At 43.7% G+C, this 26,889-nt stretch overlaps 1 protein-coding gene and 1 pseudogene across 4 annotated transcripts in view; both read left to right on the top strand.

The window, feature by feature from the left end:
• Window positions 1-26,889, top strand: part of LOC105464123 (pecanex 2) — a 310,280-nt gene that overhangs the window by 260,086 nt on the left and 23,305 nt on the right. For 3 of the 4 annotated variants that reach the window (XM_011711793.3, XM_011711792.3, XM_071074156.1), the window contains 3 exons: window positions 5,177-5,430; window positions 12,638-12,871; window positions 15,015-15,127. The exons of the other annotated variant lie outside the window; for it this stretch is intronic. In XM_011711793.3, coding sequence (XP_011710095.2) covers window positions 5,177-5,430; window positions 12,638-12,871; window positions 15,015-15,127 — 601 coding nt within the window. The remainder of the gene's footprint in view (window positions 1-5,176; window positions 5,431-12,637; window positions 12,872-15,014; window positions 15,128-26,889) is intronic. 4 annotated transcript variants of the gene reach the window in all.
• LOC105464122 (developmental pluripotency-associated protein 3 pseudogene) lies at window positions 427-5,170 on the top strand (annotated as a pseudogene).

Below are 26,889 nucleotides of genomic sequence, written 5' to 3' on the forward strand. Positions count from 1 at the left end.
TATAACCCTTAGAGAAGCTGCAAAAAATAAAAGAGGTATGGCTAAAAAACTGACTGAGAATAAAAAATAAAATGCCCAAAGTTGCTCAATTAAAAAATAATGACCGGGCCGGGTGTGGTGGCTCACACCTGTAATCCCAGCACTTTGGGAGGCCCAGGCGGGTGGATCATGAGGTCAGGAGTTCAAGACCAGCCTGGCCAATAGGGTGAAACCCCATCTCTACTAAAAATATGAAAAATTAGCTAGGTCTGGTGGTGGGCGCCTGTAATCCCAGCTACTCGGGAGGCTGAGGCAGGAGAATGGCTTGAACCTGGGAAGCAGAGGTTGCTGTGAGCCGAGATCTCACCATTGCACTCCAGCCTGGGTGACAGAGCGAGACTCCACCTCAAAAAAAAAAAAAAAAAAAAAAAAAAAGACTGGAAAGAATACAAATTTTAAAAGTTGGAAAAATAAAAACAAATAGGAAAATAGTAGACTTTCACAACAAAAGAGAGGCGTTTTATAAATTTTTCTAGCAGCTATGACATAGGACATATTGTTTTAATGCAAAGCAGATGAAGAACTACCCTACTAGTCTAAACTATGCCCATTAACCTTTAATCATTCGGATCCCTTAATCCTCTAATCATTGGATCATTAACATTCAAATATCCTGGAAGACTGGCTTATCTGTATTTTAAGAGGAAGCCGGTCCTATATTTTACATCAGTTCTTTGACCATTCGTTGGAGCTCTGGTTTTCAGCCTCTTTCCGGGCTACCTTGTAGCAATTTGAGGGTCAGTCATCAGTTTCTGCTGGGTTTCAAAGATCCAGGAGAAGCTTAGTGTTGTTCAAGATGCAGATGGACCCATCACAGCAGTTTAATCCATCCTCCATCCCGGAGCCACAAATGCTGACCGAAGAAAATTCTCGGGACGATTCAGGGGCCTCTGAAATCTGCTCCGAGATGTTGATAAAGAACCTTAGTAACTTGACTATCAACACTAGTAATGAATCCCCTTCCCCTCTACCAGAAGATTCACTCCATTGAGCAAGAGCAACAATCCTCAGGGAAACCAGAGATGACTTGCTTTACAGGAGGGGAGGATTAAGAACATTGCTGTCTGTGCAGAGAGAAAGGATGGCAAGATTCAGATACATGTTACTCGGCAGAGTTTGTACGCATGAAAGATACTGACAAACACTGGGCTTAAGGGAGTTAGGAAGGAATCAAGACCATTCAGATGTCCCTGCAGTTTCTGCGTGTCCAATGGATGGGATCCTTCTGAGAATGCTAGAATAGGGAATTATGACACCAAGCCACTTCAGCCATAAAACTTATTCTTGCACCTTTTTCTTCTTGCTGGTAATTTTATATAGCAGGTTGTGAAAGGTACGCTATGCTAGTATAGACTATACACCAATAATATTAATGAGTTCTAGGGTGTGTTTTTCTTCTTGTATCTTTTTCTTCCTACTATGATACTAGTAATTTGTAAGGGATCTGTGTAATTTGAATGTATGTGAATAACTTTAGCTCTACTGTTTGATTTGACCCAGAGATGATATAAGTATTCCCATGTGTCTTAGAAGCCCAAAGTCAGTGAGATGAAACCCAACATCGAGAAACTGAAGCAAAGTTACTTGTGGATAAAGAAAGCATTAGGTAGTTTGGCTATAGCATAATAACTAGATTTTCTGGCTTTCAAAAATTTGGATTGCAATCACAGCAAACTTATTTTTACAGTTTTCAGTACAAAAAGGTGTTTATATAGAAACAATAAAGTTGACATTTGAGTACTTTAAAAAAAAAAAAAGAAAATAGTAGACTTTCACTCAGTCATATAAATAACCACATTACGTGTAAATGGATTAATTGCTATAATTAAAAATTGGAGATCATCAAACTAGATAAAAAAGCAAGTCCTAACTACATGCTGTTTACAAGAGATGTTTTAACTATAAAGATCTGGAGAGTCTTAGGAACCCTCACACCTATTTTGCTTTGTGCTATTTAAAAATAAAAAGATAGAAAATTATATTCCTTACAAACACTAACTATAGGAAACCTGGATTAGCTTTATTAATATCAGACTTCAAGATGAGGTGTATCACCACATTAAAGAAAGATATTTCATAATAATTGAAGAGTTAATTCATCAAGAAGACATAACAGTCCTAAATGTTCATATACCTAGTAATAGAACTACAAGAAGCAAAAACTGACTGAATTAAAAGTAAAAACAGAAAAATCTACAACTATCGTTGAACACATCAACACTATACCTTCAGTAAATGATAGAAAATGCACACAAGAATATTAGCATCTAGAATATTTGAATGATACTGTCAATCATTTGAAACTAATTGACATTTATGGAACACTTCACGTAGCAACAGCAGAATACAGATATTTTCAAGAGCACTTGAAACATTCACCTAAATAGGCCATGTGCTAAGCCATCAAATAACACTCAATAAATTTCAAGAGATGGAAATAATAAGTGTTCATTCTCCAGTAACACTGGAATTAAAATTGAAACTTACAAAAATTTGCATCATAAAAATTCCCCAATATTTGGAAAATAAGCAACACGCTTCTAAACTCGTGAGTCAAAAAAGAAATAACTAAGTCAATCATGAAATAACTGAATTGAATGAAAACAAGACACAGCATATAAAAAAACACGTGGGATGTAACTGAAGCAATGTATTGAGAGAAATGTACAGCTGTAAACGTTTATATTAGCAAAGAAGAAAGGTTTAAAATCGAGATGTGAGCCAGGGTTTGGCAAACTAGGGTTCATGAGCTTACAATGGCTTTTACATTTTTTAAAGGAAGAAGGGAAGGGGAAGAGAAAGAGAAGCAGGAGGAGGAAGAGAGGCAGCTGCAACGGAGACCATATGTGGCCCACAAAGCTTAAAATATTTACTCTCTGGCCCTTTACAGAAAAAAGTTAGTGACCCCTGACATAAGTTTTCACCTCGTACTAGAAAAAACTGATGATGGTAAATCCAAAGCAAGTAAAAGGAAGAAAATTTTAAAGATAAGAGTTGGATGTCTATGGTTTCTCTAGAAAATAGAGAAACAATAGAGGAAAATTAATGAAACTAAATGATGCTTCTTTGGAAAAATCAAGAATGCCAACTTTCACCACTTCTACTCAGCAGCATACAGGAGATCATAGCCTGTGCAATAAGGTGCCAAGAAAGATAATAAAGTCAAAAAGATTTTTTAAACTTCTAGAAATTGTTGCCTACATTCACCGTCTCTGCTTCTTCCTCTCCCGTTATTTCTTGAATTCACTCTCATGAGACTACCCCTCCCCCACCATTCCCCTACAACCTGTCTTGCAAAGATCACCATACACCTCCATCCTGCCAAATCTAACAGTTAATTCTTCATGTAATTTGACCTGTAAGCATCATTTGATGGAACTGATGTTCCCTCTTCCTTTAAACTCTTTTTTCACTTGTCTTTTGGGACTTCCTGGTTTTCTTTCTAACTCACTTGCCATTTCTGTTCTATCACTTTATTGGGATCTCTTCACCTGTCCAACTTTTAAATGTTGGAATGCTTAGAGTTTACTTCTCAGACCTCTTCTCCATGCTCTCTGTACACTTTCTTGCTAGCATATAGGTGATTTGAAATAGCCCCTACTGCTAATAATTCTCCTAGATTTTATAAATCTCTAGCCAGGACTTGTCCCCTGAGCTCCAGATTCCTTAATTCAGCTGCCTCCCTGACATCTCCATTTTTATATATTAGGCACTTAAAACTTAACATATGTAAACGTAAATCCCTGATCTTCCCTTCACTCCTACCCAAAGGCTGGTCCTCCTGCAATCTTCCTCTCCTCTGTAAATAGTAATTTCATTCTTCATCCTGCTCAGGACAGAAACCTGAGCATCATTCTTTTCTCATCTTTTCAATATCCCATGTCTAAATTCGTTAACAAATCTCATCAGACTGCTTTCAGATATATCCAGAATCTTATCATTTCTCACCACTTCCTCCAACCACCCAGGACCAAGTCATCATTCTCTCCCATCTGGGTTAACTAACAGCTTCACAACTGATGCCCTGGCTCCCACTCTTGTTCCCTCGACAGTCCTTTCTCTGGGCAGCAAGCCAGAGCGGTCCTCCTAAGACATAAGTCAGACTACATTTCTTTTAAGCTAAAGCCATCCAACTGTTCCTCTAACTCATTCTAAGTAGGATCTGCCCCTAGCTATCTCTCTGCTTCATTTACTGCTTTCCCACTTGTGCCCTCTACTATAGACTTTCTTGCTGCTCTGGAACATATAATAAGTATGTTCCCACCCCAAGGCCTTGGATATGATCTTCTGTCTGCCTGTAAAACCCTTCTCTCAGTTATCTGCGCTGAGTTCCCCCCGACCTCCTTCAGCTCTCTACTCAGACATCCCAGGGAGGCCTTCTCTGACCCCCTATTTAAAATAGTTATTCCCACCCTGTCATTCCAGTCCTTTTTTTGCTTTATTATTTTTTTGCCTGTCTTCTTTAGCTTAAACTGATAAGCTATACAAGGACAGGGATTTTATATATTTTTTTCATTACTATATTCACAGTGCATTGGGTACACTCAATATTTGGTGAATAAATTATTCACTAGCTCATCAATTTATTTATTTGTTTGTGTGTTTACTGAATTTCTACCTGCCAGGCATTGCCCTTAGGGAGCTCACAATCTAGTAAAAATAATAGGAACAACTACCATTTTTGTGTGGTGACTAATCACTTTGCATATGCCATTTGATTTCATCTTTACAATAGCCTATTTTACAGATGAGGAAACAAGCTTGCACCAGTTAAATAAATGGACTAAAGTCAAGTAGCTAGTATGTACTACCGTTTTCAAAACCTGTTTGTCAACTACTGCCTCCCACTGAAATGATGTTCTTCTGTGTTGACATTTAGCTCATAGCTCCATAAACATTTTTAAATGGTTTAAATATATTTTCTACAAAGACTCAGAATGAATGTGCGTGAATAAGAGAGTTCATGATTATGAGAATTATGACTTCTTTGGGGGACTTATTTGAGAATAAACAAATTTCCTGATTCCTTGACTCCCTTCAGCCTCTTCCCTTCTGATGAAGCCATGGGGAAATCCATTGAAGCGAACATTCTAGCATGCGTTCTCATCAAACTTCCTTCATGTTTGTGCTCGGCCAGGAACCTACTGCCAGCAGAGGGAGGTGGAAGCCATCATGGAGGGCGATGAGGATGACAGAGGCTGCTGCTGCTGCAAACCAGGCCACTTGCCCCACCTGCTGTCCTGCAATGCTGCCTTTCACCTCCGCTGGCTCACCTGGGAAATCACGCGGACCCAGTACATCCTGGAGGGCTACAGCATCCTGGACAACAACGCGGCCACCATGCTGCAGGTGTTTGACCTCCGAAGGATCCTCATCCGCTACTACATCAAGGTATTGCTCTGTTTCCCAAACACCTGTCTAAAGCAGAAATGCTAGGATGGTACAGGAAGCTCCGAAAGAGCTCTGTCGAAAACTAAATTTTGAGCCTCTCACCCTCAGCTTCCGAATCGGAAGCCCAGCCATCTGGGGAACTGTCACTTTTGGAAAAGTCCTAGAGGGCTTTGCCTTAACCTGAGATTTGTGCCCTGGTCATATCCTAAGCTTAGGCACCAATAGGCAGTTCGTTTTCTTATCTAGGTTTTCTTTGTCTCTTCCAGCACAGCATGATTTGCTTGTCCTGATGATGAGGACAAATTTAAATATCCTAGAACTATTACTAAGCCTCCATGTTTGAGTTATAAGAGTCAGATTAGATGCTCTGCACAGTGTCCACTTTAGAACCAGAATTATATTTTAATTTCGTAAGGAGAACTCAAAAAGTAGCTAAACCATCCAGTCAGAATTGGCTGTGACAGCCTTTCCTCCTAACTCACATGGAGAATAACATATTTTTTCAGTTGCTCAGTGCCTACCTCTGCCCAATCTGTATTCAACCTCAGAAATCATGGCAGTTTGGAGTAAGTCTCCTGGAAAACAAGTGTGGGACCTGCCTGAGGATGTGTAGTGTTCATCGGGGCTGAGGTGTTTTCCGAAGGGGAAGGGGCAGGCGAGGGCCGTGTGGCGGAGGAGATCTTTGCTGTGGGTCCTGTGCTGGAGGTCTGGGGGGACTTGGCATGGTGGAAATCCTGGATGGCCCACAGGTATGCGTCACATCTTAATGCTATTCAAAAAGAGGAAGCTCATCCATCGGAGACCACAAAGGCCCCTGCCAGCGTGCTGAGGCAGGTGGTCCAGCAGAAATGAGGAAACACAGAATGAAAAGATAACATGGCACCTAAAGTTTTAACCAGCTAACAAACAAAGGGCATTGAGAAATTTGGAATAAATTCAGGCATGGTGGCTCACGCCTGTAATCCCAGAGCTTTGGGAGGCCAAGGCAGCAGCAGGATTGTTTGAGCCCAGGAGTCCAAGACCAGCCTAGGCAACATAACAAGACCCCATCTCTACAAAAATAAAAATAAAAATTAGCTAGATATGGGGTGCACACCTGTAGTCCCAGCTTCTCAGGAGGCCGAGGCAGGAGAATTGCCTGAGTCTAGGAGTTTGAGGCTGCAGTGGGCTGTGATTGCACCACTGCACTCCAGCCTGGGTAATGGGGATTCCCAAAATCCACAATAGCAAAGTAACTCTTAGATCTCATCCCCCTAGGTGATTGCTACACAAAATGTTTGCAAAACCGTTTTCTGTGGCAGCATATTTACAACAGATTTAGCCGTTTGTGCTTGCCATCTTTGTGTGTGCTAGAGATGCAAAACATTATATTCAAATTTCATACAAAACTACACACGTTTTGTCCAACCTAATGTAAATGGGGGAAGATTTGGGAAGCATACCAGGGAGTTATGGCCTATCTTCTGTTTCTAAACTCTAGGCAAACTCAATATACCAGTTGTGTTAGATTTGGCAGTGAGCCATGAAATAAGAGTGGCATGCATGTTAGAGGCTTATTTCTCTCGGACTTTGAGATGGTTGATCATCAACCATCTTCCAAAATTTCAGTTCCACAATTTAAGTTACAGGCTTTAAGGGATAGAGGAAAGGACACAGAAAATGAAGACCAAGGGCACGCACCAGCTGTCTGTTAAAGAGGTTCTAGGAAGCTGCTACAGCATCCTCCCCACTGTATCCTGTCAGCCGGAACATTGTCACATGCCACCTGGAAGAGGGTCTGGAAAGTGTACTTTGGGTGGCCATGAGCCCAGAATGAAATTGTACCTTCACGGAAGAAGGAGAAAGCAGATGATAAATGGTAACTAGCCATCTCTGTTTTCTCCCTCAACAAGGAAAGTGTCGCTTGAGTATTTCCTTTCGTTTTCAGGAGGCAGGATGGGGTGGTTGCATGAACAGCTAGATCCAGGGACTGAGTAAACAAGAGGACTCACAGGCCAGTGAAGCAAGTGGCTGGAAGGGGGCAGCAAGGACTAACAGTGTAGGTCTGGACAGGCCGTGTAGATAAGCCCTGGAGTTGACATCTTCCTGTTGCCTCAAGAATTAGACTAGACTCTTTCATCTGCTACCCTGAGAACTCCACTGTTGCTACTGGCTGTGTTTCCCACCCCTCTTCCCCCATCTCTCACTGTTTTGTGTACACACTGTGCACACACTACCTGTGCTTCCTGCCCCACACGCTTGCACACTGTTCACTCCTCCTGTAGGGACCCTCCTCTCCCTCCCACATGCCCGCACCTTCTCCTCCAACCTCAGTTCCAACAGCTCTTCCTCACCAGCTGGCTGCCCAGTGCTTTCCTGCCCTTCAGGGCCATGGCCGACATTCACCTCCCCTTCCTCTGCAAACCTCTTCTGCTTCACTTTATGGTAATTCCCTAAACAGAGAAGTCACACTTGAGTCCTCTTTGGGCCCTCAGAGCTCTGTTTGATGACCTATATATTGCATGGCCCAATTTGTTTTTTTGTACTAAATGAACAAAGGTTCCAGGGAACATAGATTTGGAGTCTGGGCCATACAGTCTGGACAGAAGAGATCCTAATTCAGGCAAGGGTCTGGTGGCTTGCTACAGGCACAGGTGGTGGGAACGGGGTTCAATATTGAGCCACATCCCTGTCTTTCCATGAACCAGACATGTGGACAGGCCCGACCCATCACCATGGGGCCAGCAGATCACCGTGAGTGGGAGAGAAGGGAGGAGTAGTGAGAGTGAGATGCCCTGTCTCGGTCCATCCTCCCTGGACTAACCCTGTTGGTTTTTACAGAGGCCTTGGGGGTTCCATGACTGGACCAGCTTTTTGATGCCTTCTTTCCTTGGATGGCTAGTTGATACTCACCTTTCTTTTTCCTAACTGCTGGAAATGGGCCTCCCAGTCCCCTAGATGATTTCTAAGATGACAGTTTGCCATTGGACAAATCCAGGATCATGTGCAAATGGAAGGGGGCTCAAGAGGGCCCCCCAGAACCTGCTGGGTAATAGCTGGCTTGTGGGGAAACAATGCCTTCCACTCTGTTTTTTAAGATAGGAGAGTGAAGGCAAAATGGGAGTTGTAGGTAGGCTAGGAGAGACAGGCAGTGCACAGGTGTGCTACCTATCATGGCGCCTCTCACAAGCCAGAGCCAGGGCAAACCTGGAACAGACTCCCCTCCTCCCTCGTGAGCTGAATAATTACACATCCCCATGTCCTACCCACACATTCAAATGTCATGGGCCTGGGCTGGGACCCAAGGACTTTTTTTTTTTTTTTTGAGACGGAGCCTCACTCTATTGCCCAGACTGGAGTGCAGTGGCGTGATCTCGGCTCACTGCAACCTCCACCTCCTGGGACACAAGGACTTATATTGTTTAATAAGTTTCCTAAGTGATTTGATATACAACTAGGCTTTGGAGCTACTACAGACATCATTGTGCCCCACAGAAACAAGAATTTTCTTAACTCCCAAGTCAGCACTCAGGATGGGGCTGAGATTTTTGGGCAGATGGGGCCTCACGGTGCCCTCATGTTTAATTCACTTTGGTACTGCCGGGCCTATCCTGCGAGGTTGCCTCCAAATACAGGACTCAGTGCTTTCCTGCCATTCAGCAAGGGGTGGCTCGGAACCTGCACTCATTCCCCGCCACAGCTAGTTAAGGGAAATTTCAGGAGGGCGAACTGCCTATTAGAACAGAAGAAACAGCATTTTGGGGTTAAAAAAAATTATTTTCTTCTTTGGTATGGTTGCTGGGTGAACAAAGTTGCCTTTGTAGCTCTGAATTACTTAAAGTTTCAAGAGTTTGAGTTCATTCCTTTATTATTTTCTTACTGGAAAGGCAAATTAAAAGGAAGAAAAATTTGAAATAATTCCTTTACTACAAAAGGATTTTTAAAAAATATCCTAATAAACTGGGTCAGTTCCCCCACCCTCTATGAATATATTTGAAATCATTTCCTTCCTGGCGACTTGAGGTTTTCCCTCGTGCCTCCTCCATCTCTCTTCAATTTATTAGTGTTTAAAACCCTCTTAGCAGTCAAGGAATCTGCCGCTTTCTGTGTGGGCCTGGCTCTCCTGCTGCCATTGTTTCCAGGCAGTTCTTTTAGAGAGGAGACCTGCTTATCACTGGCCTTGCAGAATGAGGCGGGAACAGCCCGACAGGTTGGTTTGCCTGCCAGGCCCCCCTTCCTAGAATGAGTTGTCTGAAAGAATATGCCGATCTACAATTAAAATGAGGAACCAGGAGAATCCCTGCTGGAGGAGCCAGATATCATGAATTTATTCAGAGGGGCCCTGCCTTCAGCACAGTCTAGGTTTACCGCATCAATTCATTGTCAGTGCCCCAACTTATCAGTTTTACTTAGTGTTGTATCCACTTCCTCCTGACAGATTCTGAAAGATTTTACAGTGTTCATTGACTATGTCTCCATGACAGAAGTTCTGCCTAAATTAAATGGAGATAGGGTATGACTTGCAAGCATTTGGGGTGGTTCTGTTTTCTCCTGGTGAGAAGTGTCGGTGCAGTGATTTAGAAAGCTGAGCATCAAGCTGGGTTCTGTTCTGAAGTCAGCACTGCAGGGTTTTGCCAGACGGAGAGGAGGAAGTGTTAACCTCTGGAATTCAAAGTCCTCATTAACTATTCTGACTTCATCGATTGTGGGGTTAATTCCTCCCTAGCAATGAATGAAAACATACACTTTTCTCTTTCAGTCTTTGTTTGTTATTCCTATCTGGTATGTGATTAGGCCATATTGGGGAAAAACTAGACCAGATGTTCACTAGAGCTAGATATTTAGAGAAACCAAATTTCTTTCTTCCCTTTGTAACGCTCAGCTGAGAAGCGGTGCTCGTGGACATGGGCATCGTTACTCTCTTTTGCTTGCAACTTTGGGCCGACGACTTAAACTGTCTTTAAATGATCCAGCCAGCAAGGAGACAAGAGAAAACCCTCCAGATTCAAAGTTTCTATTTGTGAATATCAGATGTGCACTCTGGTGACCACCACAGACACAACGGGTCTCCTGTCCCCTAATGCCATCCCCGTTCCCTCGCCCCTCTGCCTCAACCTCTCCTGGGCTACTGCTACTGCTGCCACTGCCTGCCTCCCCTCTGAGTCCCACGCTCATCCTGCTTGCTGGGTAGGTAAGTCACAGATGTCAAAGACATGACTGTTTTTCCACCTATACACATATCAACGGGCCAGGCCATGTGCTAAGTTCCTCATATACATTGTCTCATTCTAAACCTCAGCACAGCCATGCAACGTGGGCATCATTAGCATGTCTCTCTTTCCCACCTCTGCCTTCAGCTTCCTTGACCTCTTCCTCCATCACTCCCTCTCTTCCTTCCTCCTTATGTCGAAGGCCTCCCTGAGGCCAGGATGGTTATCGCGGGGTGTTACAGAGGATGGGAGAACAGGCACGCCACTGAATTCTAGTTATTATCTGCAGATTTCATTTTTCCACTTCCTCATTTTTGGGACAGGTAGACTGTAGAGTGTAATAGAAGATGTGCCCAAAAGAAGGAAGAGCATAAGCCATGAACCACAGATGAACCTCCCCAAAGTCCAGGCTGTCCTTGGTCCTCACAGCAGAGAGCCTAAGTCATGTGTTTGCAGTTGTTTAGTGGAAATCAAAGACTGTCTGTTCACCTGCTGAAGTCCTAAAAAAAACCTTGAAACCAGATACCCAAGTAACCTGAGGCCTTGAGCTCTGGGTTTTATTTCCCAGCCAGACGGAGGGAAGAGCCAGAGAGGGAGGGTGGGGGCTCCCCTAGAAAAGGGTTTCTCAGCCCACTCTACTTACAGGTGTCAGTCACTGAAGACTTTGTTTCCATCCACCCAATATTCGTTTTCTGCTTTCTCATTTAAAAAGAATATGTTTTTATAAACAGAGAAGAGCATCAATTAAGCGTTTGTTTATAACAGGAGCACACATCCCTGCCTCCTTGCATCAAACACTGTGAGCCCTCCAGCCCCTCATGATTTCACGATGAGATGTGCAGCCTCGTTCCAGGGGTGCCGCTCAGCCTCAATAGCCCCAAGCACCACCTGCATTTTTCTGTTATAATGGAGCGGCAGAGGCGGTGCGTGCTGGCAGGGACTCCGCAGCAGCACATCCTGATCCAAGCCTATCAGGCTTGGATTTTCATTTCCTCTGTCCCATTTCAATTTCTTGAGGCCAGGTGCTAGCCTTTTTGATGGAGGAATTTATTCAAAAACTACAAAATGGCTTTCCACAAAGCTGTTACTCAGAATAATCAAGCCCAAGGGAGGCATTTTCCCCAAGTGGGACTCATAAGTACAGTGTCTGATTAAGAAGGAAACATGGGTTACTTGTGAACATATCACAGATGTCCACTGTCTGGGTGCTCAGGATTAAGTGTGTGAAGGTGACAACAATTTCACATCGTCAATACTTTCCATAAGAACTGTGTTGTTTTGACTGGGCACAGTGGATCACACCTGTAATCCTCGCACTTTGGGAGGCTGAGGCAGGGGTTCAAGACCAGACTGGGCAACAAGACCCTGTCTCTACAAAAATAAAGACTAAAATATTAGCCGGACATGGTGGCTTGTACCCGTAGCCCTAGTTACTCTAGAGGCTGAGGCAGGAGGATCGCTTGAGCCCAGGAGTTCAAGGCTTCAGTGAGCCATGACTGTGCCACTGCACTTCAGCCTGGACATCAGAGAGAGACACTGCTATCTCAAAAAACAAACAAACAAACTGAAAACCCTGTTGTTTTAGTTCATTAAATACTCTTTTGTTAAGGCTCTGGAGGAAGGTCTATCCCAGTCTCTAAGCTGAAGCTAGTCTAGGACCCACCGAAGCCTACAGCAACCCCAGCAAACGGTGCTTCTGCGTGCTTCTCTCAGAAGGGATGGGGCTGACTGTCATTCTTCCTCATCACAGAAATTCTGTTCCGTTACATTCTGTTAGCATTACGTTCTTCTCACTTTCCTCTCCCCTAAGATAACCCTTAAGAGAGGACATTTTAGAAATGTCTCAGATGAGTTCTGTGCATTACACCCAGCGGAAAATACAGATGATACCACATGTAGGGATTTCATGTCTCTTACTTTCCTGAGGTTGATTTACTTTCTAAGATTAAATTAATAAATAAAATCTTCCTGGCTTTAGAATAGCTGTAAGGGCTCAAAACCTTGCTTTTTCTCTGCAGAGTATAATATACTATATGGTAACGTCTCCCAAACTCCTCTCCTGGATCAAAAATGAGTCACTTCTGAAGTCCCTGCAACCCTTTGCCAAGTGGCATTACATTGAGCGTGACCTTGCAATGTTCAACATTAACATTGATGATGACTACGTCCCATGTCTGCAGGGGATCACACGAGCTAGCTTCTGCAATGTTTATCTAGAATGGATTCAACACTGCGCACGGAAAACACAAGAGGTAGGTCAGGGAGGTGGGGACTGAGGCATGGACTGTAAGTTTAATGAAGAACAGCGTAATGCCCGTTCTTTCTTATATTCTATGGTAGACTTTTAACATAGAGGATAGAAAAAAAGCACTATTTGGATAGATGTTTATTGAAGGTAAGCAAAATTAAATAGGAGAATCAATACGGCATGTCTCCAGTGAAGAACAGTTGAAGGGATAGATCCCTTTATGCAGTGCTCAGGGCCAGCGAAGTTTTAAGCCTCTATTATAACTTTTAAACATTTGAAGCTTCTTTGTTTAAAATTACATTTTGGGATTTCCCTACCAAGTCTATCTGCGCTGAAATCGGGGGGATTTACTGAACGTATTGAATCATGGACATGAAAATTCTATTTAGCAATCAGATGGTCCAACTCAACTTCTGTCATCATTATTTTGTGTGTCTGTGCTGTTACTGCTTATGTGCTGAGAACACTTCTGGAAGTGAATCCTGCCTCTTAGAAATATCATCAAGAATTATGACAGTTTACAAAAAGAGGAGAAGGGGACAGGGGAGGAGGAGAAGGGGGAGGGAGCAAATGCAGGGAGCAGGTTTACTTTGCTTCTTAGGATTTGAAAAGCTGAGTCCACGGGTTGTTGTTGGAAAATGGGGATACAAGTTAGAAACAACTTCCTCAGCAGCTGATGCAGTATGTGGCATGTGCTAGAGAGAGTAAACCAAACCACAACGTTAGCCAAGTTCTGTGAATTTCTTATGGGTGATTAAAAACAGGTGGGAGAAGAAGCAGGTGGCAGAACCTGCTTTCTTCAGACCAACCACAAAGAAGGTGTGATAATAATCTTAACTCATGCCAGGCCTCTTTAAGCAGTTGAGATATTCAAAGAATTGATTGATGTTATCGGCTATAGCTCCATGATGGCTCTGTCCATTCCTCAGATGGTTCGTGAAATTATTTTATTTTCCTTGCAAAAGATATTTTGACTTTAAATTTCTCCTGCATCTCCCCACTCTCCCTTTTTTTCTTTTTTAAGCTGACTTTGGACAATTTTTTTTAAAAGACAGAGTCTCACTCTCCCTAGGCTGGAGTGCAGCAGAACGATCATAGCTTATTGCAGCCTCAGACTCCTGAGATCAAGTGATCCTCTTGTGTTAACCTCCCTGGTAGCTGGAACTAGAAGCACGTGCCACCATGCCTGGCTAATTTATTATTTTTATGTATTTATTTTTCGAGACGGAGTCTTGCTCTCTTGCTCAGGCTAGAGTGCAGTGGCGCAATCTCGGCTCACTGCAGCCTCTGCCCCACCGTGTTCCAGCGACTCTCCTGCCTCAGCCTCCTGGGTAGCTGGGATTACAGGTGCACACCACCATGCCCGGCTAATTTTTGTATTTGTAGTAGAGGCAGGGTTTGGTTATGTTGACCAGGCTGGTCTCGAACTCCTGACCTCAGGTGATCTGCCCACCTCGGCCTCCCAAAGTGCTGGGATTACAGGCATGAGCCACTGTACCTGGCCACCTGGCTAATATTTAAAGAATGTTTTATGGAGATGGGGTTTTGCTATGTTGCCCAAGATGGTCTTGAACTCCTGGGCTCAAGTGATCCTCCCATCTTGGCTTCCCAAAGTGCTGGGATTGCAGGTATGAGCCACCATGCCCAAGCTGAAAGATGCCTTTAATTTGGTTGTTGATTGTGGACTTACAGTCAAGCAGTCAACCCACAGGGCTCCTTGTTAGAGAACAGAGGACTCTCCTTCACACTGGATCCAAGTTCTTCTTCTCTCCCTGCTCGACCATGCCTCTCCTTTGCATTGGAGAGTGTTAAGGTGGGCACCCATTTGACTGTAATCACTGCCCATCTTTATGACCTGAAGTGCCATATTTCAAATCCCAGAAAAGCAGGTCATCAGCCCATGTTGTAGGCCCTTTTCTCTCCTAAAATAACTTTTCCACTTTTATTTATTTATTTATTTTTTCATGTCCAACCACAGCAGAAACTGCTCCAGGAAGCTGAGCGTTCCCTGTCTGTGAGGTCATCTTAGAGGGGACTGGATGACCACGTGGCTGACTTACAAAGCCACTGTCACTCTACATTTATGAGTCTGTGTTGGTACATATTGGAAACTGTGTGAAAGCTGAGTTAACTTCTTGCTCTTTCAGCCTTCAAAGACCCTGGACAGTGACGAGGACTCTCCCTTGGTGACCCTGTCCTTCGCCCTGTGCACCCTGGGGAGGAGAGCTCTGGGAACGGCCGCTCACAATATGGCCATCAGGTACCTGTGGGGAGAAGTTAGAATCTCTTAGGCACAGGCACCCACTTTTACATGTTTGACACATTTTGTCAATCATTTTCTTTATTTTGAAGCTGGACTTATTATACTATTTTCAGATAGTTCTTTTTATAATAAATTATGTTGGGCCTGCAAGAACATTTTTTTGATCACTGCTCTTTTGGAGTATTTGATTTGGAAATAGCATTCACATGGAAGAGTCAAGACCCAGGGATTCTGGGTATAGGACCTTCTTTGTTACAGAGGTCCTTGCAGATTTGCTGGGAAGATTCAATGAAATCATGCCTATGAAGTGCCTAGCCCGGTACCTAACAGAGTTGGTGCTCAATCAGTGTTAGTTCCCTTTCCGCTAATTGTCTTCATAAAAGAAAATCCTCACATGTGTGCTCTAGTCCAGACCCTGCTTCACCCCGTCTCCTTGGGGCGCTGTTGAATTGGATGCTCCTTCTGTTTTTCAAACCCTTTCTCTGTTGGGTCTCTCCCCTCAGTGGGCAAATAGCTCATGTCTGTCTTTTTAAAGAACAAAAACAAAATCGAACTCTGCTGGCTCTCTGGCACCCTGTGTCACTCAGGTGGTGTTGTCCACCAAAGAAACAGTACTCATGCCAAACTGCTCTTAAAATTTCATCAATCAGCTTCAAATCACCCAAATCAGCGGCCACTGCACAGATGTCCCCTTTTTCAGCACTATGGGCCGTGGTGCTGAACTCTGCCTGCCCACAAGGTGGAATCACCTTGATGAGTGGTTCTCAACCCCACGTGCGCATTACAATCTCCTGTCAGGCCTTTAAATATCCTGATTCCCAGGATATTTAATCAATTCTATCAGCACGTCTGTGGGTGGGACCACAAATTCCAAGTTTCAAAAGCTCCCAGGTGATGTCAATGGGCAGCCAAGCTTGAGAACACAAACCTAGGGAGCTTAGAGAAGAAAGGGTGCCTCTACGTAGCCTCCGCCCCATCCCCGGGATGTTTTCTACTTGAACTTGCTTCATTGTGTCTATATTATATTGTTGATGGTGCTCTGCAAAAGGGGTTCTTTTGATATTGACTTGAGTGAGTTTTGTGTCGTTAGGTGGGATTATAAGCTTGTTAAGGGCAAAACCCACCTGTCTATTTGTTTAGCAACCTTCACAGTTCTGGGCTGTCAGGTAACCAAGCCCAGGGAGACTTGTTGACTGTGTTTCCGAATGCCCTTCTTGAAAGGGGCAGCTGTGAATCTACACTGGTGGCAAGTTGCTGGGAGGTATCATCAAGTAAGAATTGTGAGTTGATAAAGGGTAAAGTGTTGTGGCTGGCAGTGCTTTCCATTTCCCTCTGGAGGCAGTAGCCTGGAGTCACCAAGAGAGACAGGTAAGAACCGACGGTAGTTAGAATTTCTGATATCAACTACTCTTTCATCTCCCACATCTCAGAATTACATGATCCTTTCTACAGGTAAGAAATGCCAAAAGTCTGACCCTTAAAGTCTCATGTTAATACCTATTTTAGGCCAATCTCCTGGGGAGGAGCTGGCTGGCCTCCAGTCTCTCCCTGTCCTCTTACCTGACTCAGTCCCACACTGGACTCAGGGCATTCTCTTTGTGGCCATCTGGGACTAAGCTTGAAGATTGCTGCGGGTCTAGCAGACAACTCCTCTGTGGGCTTCATAAAACATGATGATGTAGCCCCCAAGATCAGGCTCCTCACTAAATGGTAAGCAGAGAACAGTGTTTGAGAAGGGCTTCATAGGATCTTGCACTTAAAATCACAGAATGACTCTTGAGATATTCGTAGCACCTGGGAAAATGATTTTAAAAAGCTCTTTTGTTGGATCAATTTGAAATGTCTTATAAACTTCAAGTTGCAAATATTATTTCATATCTAAAACATTTTCAAAGGCTTTTTCAGTCTTGTTCTTTGTGTAATTTGTTCAGATATTCCTGATCAGGCGGTTCTTGTTTGGTCCGCTTTATTTCTTTTTCTTTAATTAAACGCCATGCTTACCAGCTGCTTTTTTAAACTTTGTTTTGATGGGACTTCCTTTGTTTCAGATAGTTTCTCATACTCGATATCAACTCTACTTGCTGCAGACATGGTGATGAGGTAACTCTGGGGAGAATCCTCTCAGTATTCTAGGGAAACACTTGGTTATTTGGGTCTGGTTCACTTCACTGGTTCACTTTCACATAGAAAGATCCTCCAAGACACTTTCACTTTTTTTTTGCTTACAAAAGACAACTTCTTTTACATCCCACCCTAAGCCCATGGTCTGCAGTCATGAAGTTCTGACCTCGTTGGATGTGCCTGGGGATCGGGGTAGAGGATGCAGTGGGAGGGGAGGTTGGAGCCTGGCAGGGCCCCACCGCTCTTCAACCGACAGCTGGGATTTCTATTTAATCTGCTAGGGTGCCATAAATAGTTTGACTTGAAAAAAATAGTCTCCAGAGCTCAAACAAATTTTACGCGTAATTTTTATAGATACTGTTTAGGGAAAAACTCTCAAACCATGTTTTTCCTCTCTTCTCACACAAAAACAACAACACTCATCAACACAGAAGACTTCTGTGGCCCCAAAATATATGGGATTTCTCCCTGCAAGCAAGCAGCTCTGCACACTAGCTGGGTGCCCTCCAGTTCACTTCTGACACTGACCACAGCTGGTGTCAGATCCCACAGGTTGAAGGTTGAGGCCCACAAGTCTGGGCCGCCCGAACTTCTGACCGACTGGCTTCTATATGGGGGGTCCCACAATTCCCTCTTTGGGGTCAATTAGTTTGCTAGAGCAGCTCACAGAATCCAGGGAAACACATTTACTGGTTTATTATGAAGGATATTTTAAAGGATACAAATAAACAGCCAGATGAAGAGATGCATAGGGCCAGGTCTGAAAGGGTCTTGAGCACAGGAGCTTCCATCCCTGTGAAGTTGGGGTGTGCCACTCTCCAGGCAGGTGGATGAATTCTTCTTCACCTTCCTGTCTACCTGCACGTGTTCACTCTGTAGAAGCCCCTGGAACTGTGCGTCCTTTGGGCCTGTTATGGAGCGTCATTGGTTGTCCATGACTGAAACTTGAACAGCTGTGCAGAAATATGATTGGGCACAAAGGGCTTTACCTAAACCCAGCAAGGCCGGTCTGCTCAGATTCTTCTGGGCCTCTGTGTGCATCATTCTTTTCTCCAGAATATGGGACAGGGCCCTTTCTGGAATGAGGGTCTTATGACCCACTGTCAGATTCGAGTCTTGCCTTGGCCAGGTAAAAGGAGAACAGGAGATCACAGAGAGAGATTCTGTTTCATGAGGCCTGCTTCTAAGGCTGGAAGTGCCCCCGCATTATAACAAAGGACTATAACAAGAGTTGTGGGAGTTGTAAGCCTGGAACTGTGGATGAAAACCTATCTATCTATCAAATCATAATATCATAAATAATAATCAAATAATAAAAATTTAATATATTTAATATTAAAATAAAATCATTATATATATGTAAAATCATAATATCATAGATACACTCAAATTGCTTTGCTTTCCAAAAAAGCTGTTCCAACGTGCACTTTTAACAATAGTGTTTTGCCATGTGCTCACTAATGCTGGGCATTCCATTGCTTTGGATTTTTCTAGTCTCTAGGTAAATGTGTGCAATGGTGCCAAACCCCATTTTCAATGCTAAAATATTAGACTCTTTCCCATTCATGTCCAGATTGTGCTGTGATAGGCAGAATAATGGCCTCCAAGGATGCCTATGTCCTAATCCCTGAAACCTGTGAGTAGGGGTAAGAAATGATATCTTGTTCTTATTTGAACTTACATTTCTATTAACAGTAAGGAATAAGAATCTTTCCTCATGTTTATTGGTCATTTATATTTGGTATCTCATCATTAATTAATTAGTAAAAATTATCACTGACTTGAAGTACCACTTTTGCTAGATACTACATCCCCGTACATAAATGGAGTACTTCTGGGTTTGCTTCTGCTAACGTGCTCAATTTGTCTGTTCTTACAATGATGCCATACTGTTTGGTTTACTGGAGTGATACATTGTTCTGACATCTGATAAGCCAAGTCCTCCTGTCTTTACTTTCTTCTTGTCTTTTATAGTTTTCTGTTGGCATGCTAGTCTTGCTCATTTTCTCTTCACGGTAAAGTTTTAGAATTTCCATTGGAATTTTGATGGAGATTGTATTTAATATACAGATTAATTTGAGAAAACAAAATGAGCACTATTTAATAATATGGTGTATCTTTCTGATTGCTTAGTTTTAAAACTCCTTTGGTAAAATTTTATCATTTTTGGAGATTTGTAATTTCTTAATGAAGTTGTTTCTAAGTATTTTACAGTTTTGTTGTGATTGTGAACAGAACCATTTCTTCTCTCACATTTTCCAATTGGTTACTTCTAGTGTCCAGGAAGTTATTTTTTAACATTTATCCCATTCTGAGCACTTCTACTGAACTCTGTTATTAACATAATAATATTTCAATTAATTATCTGATTTTCTGGTGGAAAGAAAAACATATCTAAAAATGGTGACAGTTTGACTCTTTCTTTTCAAGGTTTATAACTCCATTCTTTTTCTTAGTGGACTGGCTAAGGCCCGCAGCACCACTTTGCAGTTCGGCATCTGATGCTGCACTGCTGCTATAACAAGTTACAACACACTTGGTGGCTTAAAGCATTGTGCATTCAGTATATTTCAGTCTCAGAGGTCAGGGGTCCTAAATGGATTTCAGCAGACTACAGTCATGGTGTCTTCAAGACTGTGGAGCTTCCATCCCCTCCAGAAGGAGGCTCTGAGGGGAAAATCCGTTCCTTTTCTAGAGGCTGCTTACATCCCTGTGGCCCCTTTCATCTTCAAAGTCAGCAGTGTTGCATCCTGAAATCTCTCTGACTTGAACACAGGGTTCTGCCTTCCTCATTCACATCCTTATGATTACATTGGACCCACCCAGATACTCTCCTCATTTTAAGATCCTCAATTTAATCACATCTACAGAATTCCTTTTGCCTTGTAAGGTAACCTACTCACAGGTTTCAGGGATTAGGACATGGGCATCCTTGGGGGCCATTATTCTGCCTACCATAGCATCCTTGGCCTAATCCAGACATTAATGGGAATGAGCCTAATATTTGAGCATTGAAAATGGGGTTTGGCACCATTGCACACATTTACCTGTGTAACAAACCTGCACATCCTGCACATATACCATGGAACTTAAAATTAAAATTAATTTTTAAAATGGGGTTTGGTTTAGGTTTCTATGAAACCACTGTTATGAAGGCAGGGAGTTTCTTTTCCTAGTTTGCTAAAGCTTTATCAAGAAAGGATGTTGAAGCCGAGCGCAGTGGCTCACGCCTGTAATCCCAGCACTTTGGGATACTGAGGCGGGTGGATCACCTGAGGTCGGGAGTTCAAGACCAGCCTGACCAACATGGTGAAACCCTGTCTCTACTAAAAATACAAACAATAGCTGTGCCTGGTCGCCGGCGCCTGTAGTCCCAGCTACTACATGGGAGGCTGAGGCAGGAGAATTGCTTGAACCTGGGAGGTGGAGGTTGCAGTGAGCCAAGATCGCGCCACTGCACTCCAGCCTGGGTGACAGAGTGAGACTCTGTCTCAAAAAAAAAAAAAAAAAAAAAAATGTTGAATTTGTATAGAACTGGGGGCCATAATTCAGATGATATTATTCTTCTCCTTTAATCTATTAATGTTGTGTTACATTAGTAGATTTCCTCATGTTGAAACACCCTTACAATTCCAAGATAAACTCTACTTGGTCATATTACTGTTTTTATACAATGATGGATTCAGTGTGCTAATCTTTTTTTTTTTTTTTTTTGAGACAGAGTCTCTCTCTGTCGCCCAGGTTGGAGTGCAGTGGCGTGATCTCCACTCACTGCAAGCTCCGCCGGGTTCACGCCATTCTCCTGCCTCGGCCTCCCATGTAGCTGGGAATACAGGCACCCACCACCGCGCCTGACTAATTTTTATATTTTTAGCAGAGACAGGGTTTCACCGTGTTAGCCAGGATGGTCTCGAACTCCTGACCTGGTGATCCGCCTGTCTCGGCCTCCAAAAGTGCTGGGATTACAGGTGTGAGCCACCACACCCAGCCTCAATGTGCTAATCTTTTACTTAGTATGATTATATTCAAGTGCAAAGTAAGAATGGCTCATAATTGTGTATGTTTGCATAGTGCTCTATGGTTGTATAATTTTTAAATGGGGAGTATGTTCTTAGGTGTACTGTAGGAGACGCAACAAGTCATTCTTACATAGTTAGTGCTAAAGGACATCAGGTGATGGTGAACGCTGGCTTCCCAGGTAGGTCTTAAAGATACGCTTCACTTGACTGATTTGTTGGGAGAAATGTCTTGACTTTACAAAAGTGACAGAGATTTGATGGGTAGTCCTGAAGAAAGAAAAATATATGCATGCAAAATTAGGGAAGATTAGTAAATTCAAAATCATCTTAAATGAGATGCCAAATACAAGTGAGCAACAGACTACCTTTATCTAAATTGTCTTTAAATAAAATGTTGATATGTTATGGAGATGGAATGGGTTCATATGGATGTGACAAGAAAACACTTATTTTTTTAGATTTAAGGTTTGAGACATACCTTCTTGGAAAACTGTGTCTCCCACTGAAGAAAGCCATCCAGATATAATGAGATGTTTTAGTAGGAAGTCAAAATAGTTTCAGTGACCACAGCGGCTATGAAATGGTTGGATTACTGTCTTCAAATACATGAAAGGCGATGAGGCGGATTCTAGCTGATGCTCCATCAATAGAGGTTAGGAGAAGATGGCTACATTTTACAGAAGCAACAGGTTTGTTTGTAAAAAAAAATTTACTGACTCAGAGTAGAGTAAGCTTCTAAGACGATAGAAAATTTAAGGCACATTTGATCTTGAAAAGTGATAGGGAAACAAGCCAAACCGAAGTGTGCTCTGCCAAGCCCTGGCATGCTGCCTTGTGGCAGGAGGTCACTGTTGTGGTCTGAGGTCACTCCATCTACCATCTACATACTCCTCCCACCCACAGCGTGCTAAGGAAATATTCTCTTCAGAAATCTAGGACATCATCTCAACTTCTCCTCCTGAACTTCCACTGGAGATGAGGCCTCACACTGGGGCCAGCTGTCATGTCACAGTGGATGATCTTGTAAAGGAAATTAAGGTCCATTTGCCAGACTAAGGAAACTCAGAAATCAGAATCCGATAAAGTAAACAGGATGCAAGATCTGACCTAGGAGATTAAAATCATGTTATCAGCTAAAATCACAATCTTGGAACATGAGAAAAATATCTACGTTTAAAACATAGGGGAAAAAAAATGATAGCCTACAAAGGAACAGAAGTTTCTGGAACCTTAAATTCTAATGCAGTGTGGCAAGGCCCCTCCCACCCCGGCCTGGCGTATGGGCTCTCCTCCAGGTTCCAGCTCCCTGCTTCTCTGAAATGTCTTGGCATCTTTAGGAGACCGCAGGTTCTCTGGTCCCGTGACTCCAAACCTCAGAATCACCGAGGGAGCTTGATCAGAATACAGACCCCAAACTCCATCACAAACCAGTGACATGGACTCTCTAGATCTTGGATTTGGAAATCTGTGATTTTGAACAAGCTGCCGAGTGATTGATTCTTCTATAGCCCGCCCAGACCTGGTCATCAGGCCGGGCTTATGAAGGATTTTGCACCAGACAATAGTAGTTGGTCTGCTTGATGTGGAGCCTCCGAGCAGAGAACTATTGCTGCTAAAACATCATGAGGTGAAACATACTTTCAAAATATATTTTTAATTAAAATTTGCATTTTAGTTATTTCTCTTTTGTTAATTATTATTTCACACTTATGATTTATTTGAAGCAATATCACCAATATTGCTGAAATCCTTTAGCCAACATAATTTATTTCCAGTGATTATATGAGATTCTGCAATTCAAACGTGCTTGGTTTGAAGCCACAGTGGCCTGGATATTGACTGCTGAAATATACTAGTTCAGGGGTGAAAATAACAATAACAGTATCAGTGAACACTTACAGCGGTGCCCACTAGGTACTGGGCAGAGTGCTAATGCGAGTTAGGAGAGTTAATGCATTTCGTCTTCTCTGAAAGCATGAGAGAGGATGAGATAGGTATTATTGGCTCAATTTCACAGCTGGGATATCTGAAGCACAGAGAAGTGATTTGTGCGGGTCTCACCACAGAGTCATGCCCAGACTCCAGAGTCCTCGCTCCTACTGGCCACACTGTCCTGCTGTCCACAACATCTCCCAGCAGTTAATCTCCATCTGCTCTGCAGGAACGCACCACACTCCCCCCAGCTCTGCATGGACACTTCCCTGGGGTGGCCCAGCTGCTCCAGGGCATCCACCTTCTCACCTACGCATGCTTCCTTGTGGACCTGTCCTGTGCTGGGTTGTGATGCTGAGAGCTGCTGATGGCGCCTGCTGCAGGAGTCATGGCTCTGATGCTCAGTGTGGCCTGAGCTCAGGGATGCTTCACCCCTGGGATGGCATCTTGCCCTTTCCTGCCAGCCCAGTGCCTTTCCCATAGGAGGTACTGCCACTGTGCACCCTCCATACCCAGCTCACTTGGACACATTTACTGAGTCATTGAGGACACAGGCTTTGATCCCATAGGACAAGGTGAATGCTGGACACTGGGGTGTATTTGGAATTGTCCCACCCCCTCACCAACAGGCACCCATTGTCCGCAGACCCCACTTGTGCACTGGGTCACCCATGGAAAGAAATTCCTAGCAAGACCCTCACCAAGTCTCTAAATATGCCTGGCAGTAATTGATCATATGAGTGAACACAGAAAGAAATTGATGATAATGAGGGCAAGAGACAAGTATCAGAGCCAAGATTTAAGCTTCAGTTTGGAGCTCCTGGCTCCCATCCCTCCAACGCTGTAGGCCCATATGCTGCCTCTCAGTGCAGCACCTGAACTCTAGAGGAAGTGAAGCACCTTGGAGCTATTTGGGGGACATCACGTGTTCTTTACCGAGTGTTCTTTCTGAATGTTCTTTACCAGGTAGGAGAGAGCTGGGATCCCAATCAGGGGTGGTCCTGATTTTAGAGCCAATGGAGTAACTTCCTGGATAAGGAGTTTATGAAAGCAGTATTAACACACTCTCAATTCAGGGTCTGTGCAGAGTATACACACCAATTAGTGGGGTGAGATGGGGATGAGTTCAAGAACTATACTCACAGCGCTTTCAGTGTTGTGGCTCAACTGAAGCCTTTAAAGGGATTAGTTCATTCTCACACAGCTCTGAGCAGGCCTTTAAGATGTGGTGGCTCACGCCTGTAATCTCAGCACTTTGGGAGGCTGAAGCGAGTGGATCTCTTGAGGTCAGGAGTTCGAGACTAGCCTGGCCAACATGGTGAAACCCCGTCTCTACTAAAAATACAAAAAAATTTAGCCGGGCATGGTGGCAGGTGCCTGTAATCCCAGCTACTTGGGAGGCTGAGGTGCGAGAATCACTTGAACCTGGGAGGTGGAGGTTGCAGTGAGCTGAGATCACGCCACAGCACTCCAGCCTTGGCAACAGAGAGAGACTCCGTCTCAAAAAAATAAATTATAAAGAAGAAGATGACTCTAGTTACACATTATAAAAGCAACTCCATGTTTGCTAGAGAGGTAGGTAGCCTGGAAGCAGCTGTGGGTTTTCTTCTGTGCTGCTTCAGTGTGGCATAAAATACTGAGTATTTGTTCCAACCCATCTTACTCTCTTCCTCAACTTTTTCTGGCCTGTGTCTTCTCATATGGAAGGGCTATAATAATTACATCATGCATCTGTGAGAATGAGAGGAGCCTATAGACTGGAAAGCACTTAGTAACCCACAAGTCACCATACAAATGGAGAGTGTTTCCTTCTGTTTCACTTTTAGTTACTCAGAGATGGTGCTAGTCATCTAGAACACTGTGCTGTTTGTGTGTGTGTGTGTGTGTGTGTGTGTGTGTGTGTGTGTTTTAAGAGACAGGACATCTCTATGTTGCCCAAGCTGGAGTACAATGGCTACTCACAGGTGCCATCAGAATGCACTACATCTTTGAACTCCCCACATCAGCCTTCCACGTCGCTGAAACTACAGGCATGTGGCACTGTACACACCTTTGGATCGTTGTTTTTGTTTGGGGAACTACAGCAGGAGAGTGTGGTCAGGAGCATGGGATTGATGTGAAACCGGTGTGCGGTTGCTGGATTCCACAGAGAGGAATAAGGCACACATGAAGAGACCTTGCTGCAGTCCCCGAGGTGGGGATGCTATCTGAGCCTGGGACAGTGACTTAGGTAGACGGGCACACACACACTCTGAGTATTTCTGTTACTAATCCGTAAACATGGGACACCCAGCCAGTAAATCACACTTAATTGTTTACATATGTTCTACAAGCGTTCCGTTTATGGCAGTGTGCGGCAGCAGAAGGCGCTTCACAATGCTAATCTGTAAATAACATAGTATGTACAGGCCTGTTTGGCAATTAACCAAAATGAACAAATCAGTCATTGTGCTGGAGATACCCCTGTGAGTCCTGCAGAAACTATCCCCACGTTAGAGCTGTTTCTCTCTGCATCCCCAGGTTCATTAAGACTTAAGATAAGGACCCCATTGTCCAATACTTGGAGACTTCTCCTCCACTGCTACTCTGTCTTTCTGAAAAAGCAGGGTTTCTCAGCAGCGGCACTACGGACATTTTGAGCTATAGGGTTCTTTGTGGTGGGGGCTGTCCTGGGCATCGTGGAAATGGCAGCAGCCTCCAGCCAGAGAACAGCCGTTTCCAGGAAAGTTGTAAACAACTGTGCTTTGCACTGAGGCTCCAGCCTCCCCTCTACACACATAACCACCAGCTATGTCACAGGAAGTGGGTGCGGAAGCAGAAGAACAGCAAGCGATGGATTCAGTCTGCAATGAGTAGCGCAGTGTTGCAGCCTACGCAATGTACTCCAGCTTTTTCCAGTTAAAAAGGAAATGTACTCAAGTGTTAGCTCCTCATCATCTCTGAAAGCATGACATTTTTCTAGTGCTGTTTTTATTTATGACAGTATTTCGCACTTCCATGGTGCCATGGAAGCTAGTGCCAGCTTATCTCAGTGCCGTAGTCTTTGGTCTTCTATGTGTGAACATGCTCCCCTAACACACGATTACACATGTGCCAGGTTTTTTCAGGGCCCTGCCTGCCCTCTCTGCCCCTGTGTAATCCCACACCACTGACTTCCCAGCTGACCGACTATGATAAGATGACCTGCCTCACTGACATCCTCCACAGGGCTGGGAGTAGGGGCTGTTTTAGTCCCCAGGAAGGCCAACCTTGAATGACTCAGATGCAACACTATTTCCCAGTAATAAAAGCCCAGCTCCAGCTGTTGGCCTGACGGTGGGAGCCTGTCATTTCTCAATAGAGCTTTGAAAAGACAGCCCTGTGAAGCTCCAACAGAAATGTGCTGCAGGTGTCCCGCAGACCTCTGCTGCCGCCCACCCCCGCTTGGCTTGTCACAGCTCGCCACCTTCCCCCTCTTCATTCTCTCGGGGGAAAAAAACCCAGGTAATGAAACACCTTCCTTTTAGGATGCCTTGATCTCTAAGGTGCTGGGGATAATATCCCCAATCTAGTGGAATTCTAACTCAGACTTTGTTTTCTACATTGAGAATCATTTCAGTAATGGAACAGCAGGAAGCACCCCAATGTCTCATTTTCTCTGAAAATAGAAATGACAGGGAAAATATCCATTGTTGGTGGCCTTCGATG

This window comes from Macaca nemestrina, chromosome 1 (assembly GCF_043159975.1).
Source record: "Macaca nemestrina isolate mMacNem1 chromosome 1, mMacNem.hap1, whole genome shotgun sequence".
NCBI lineage: Eukaryota > Metazoa > Chordata > Mammalia > Primates > Cercopithecidae > Macaca > Macaca nemestrina.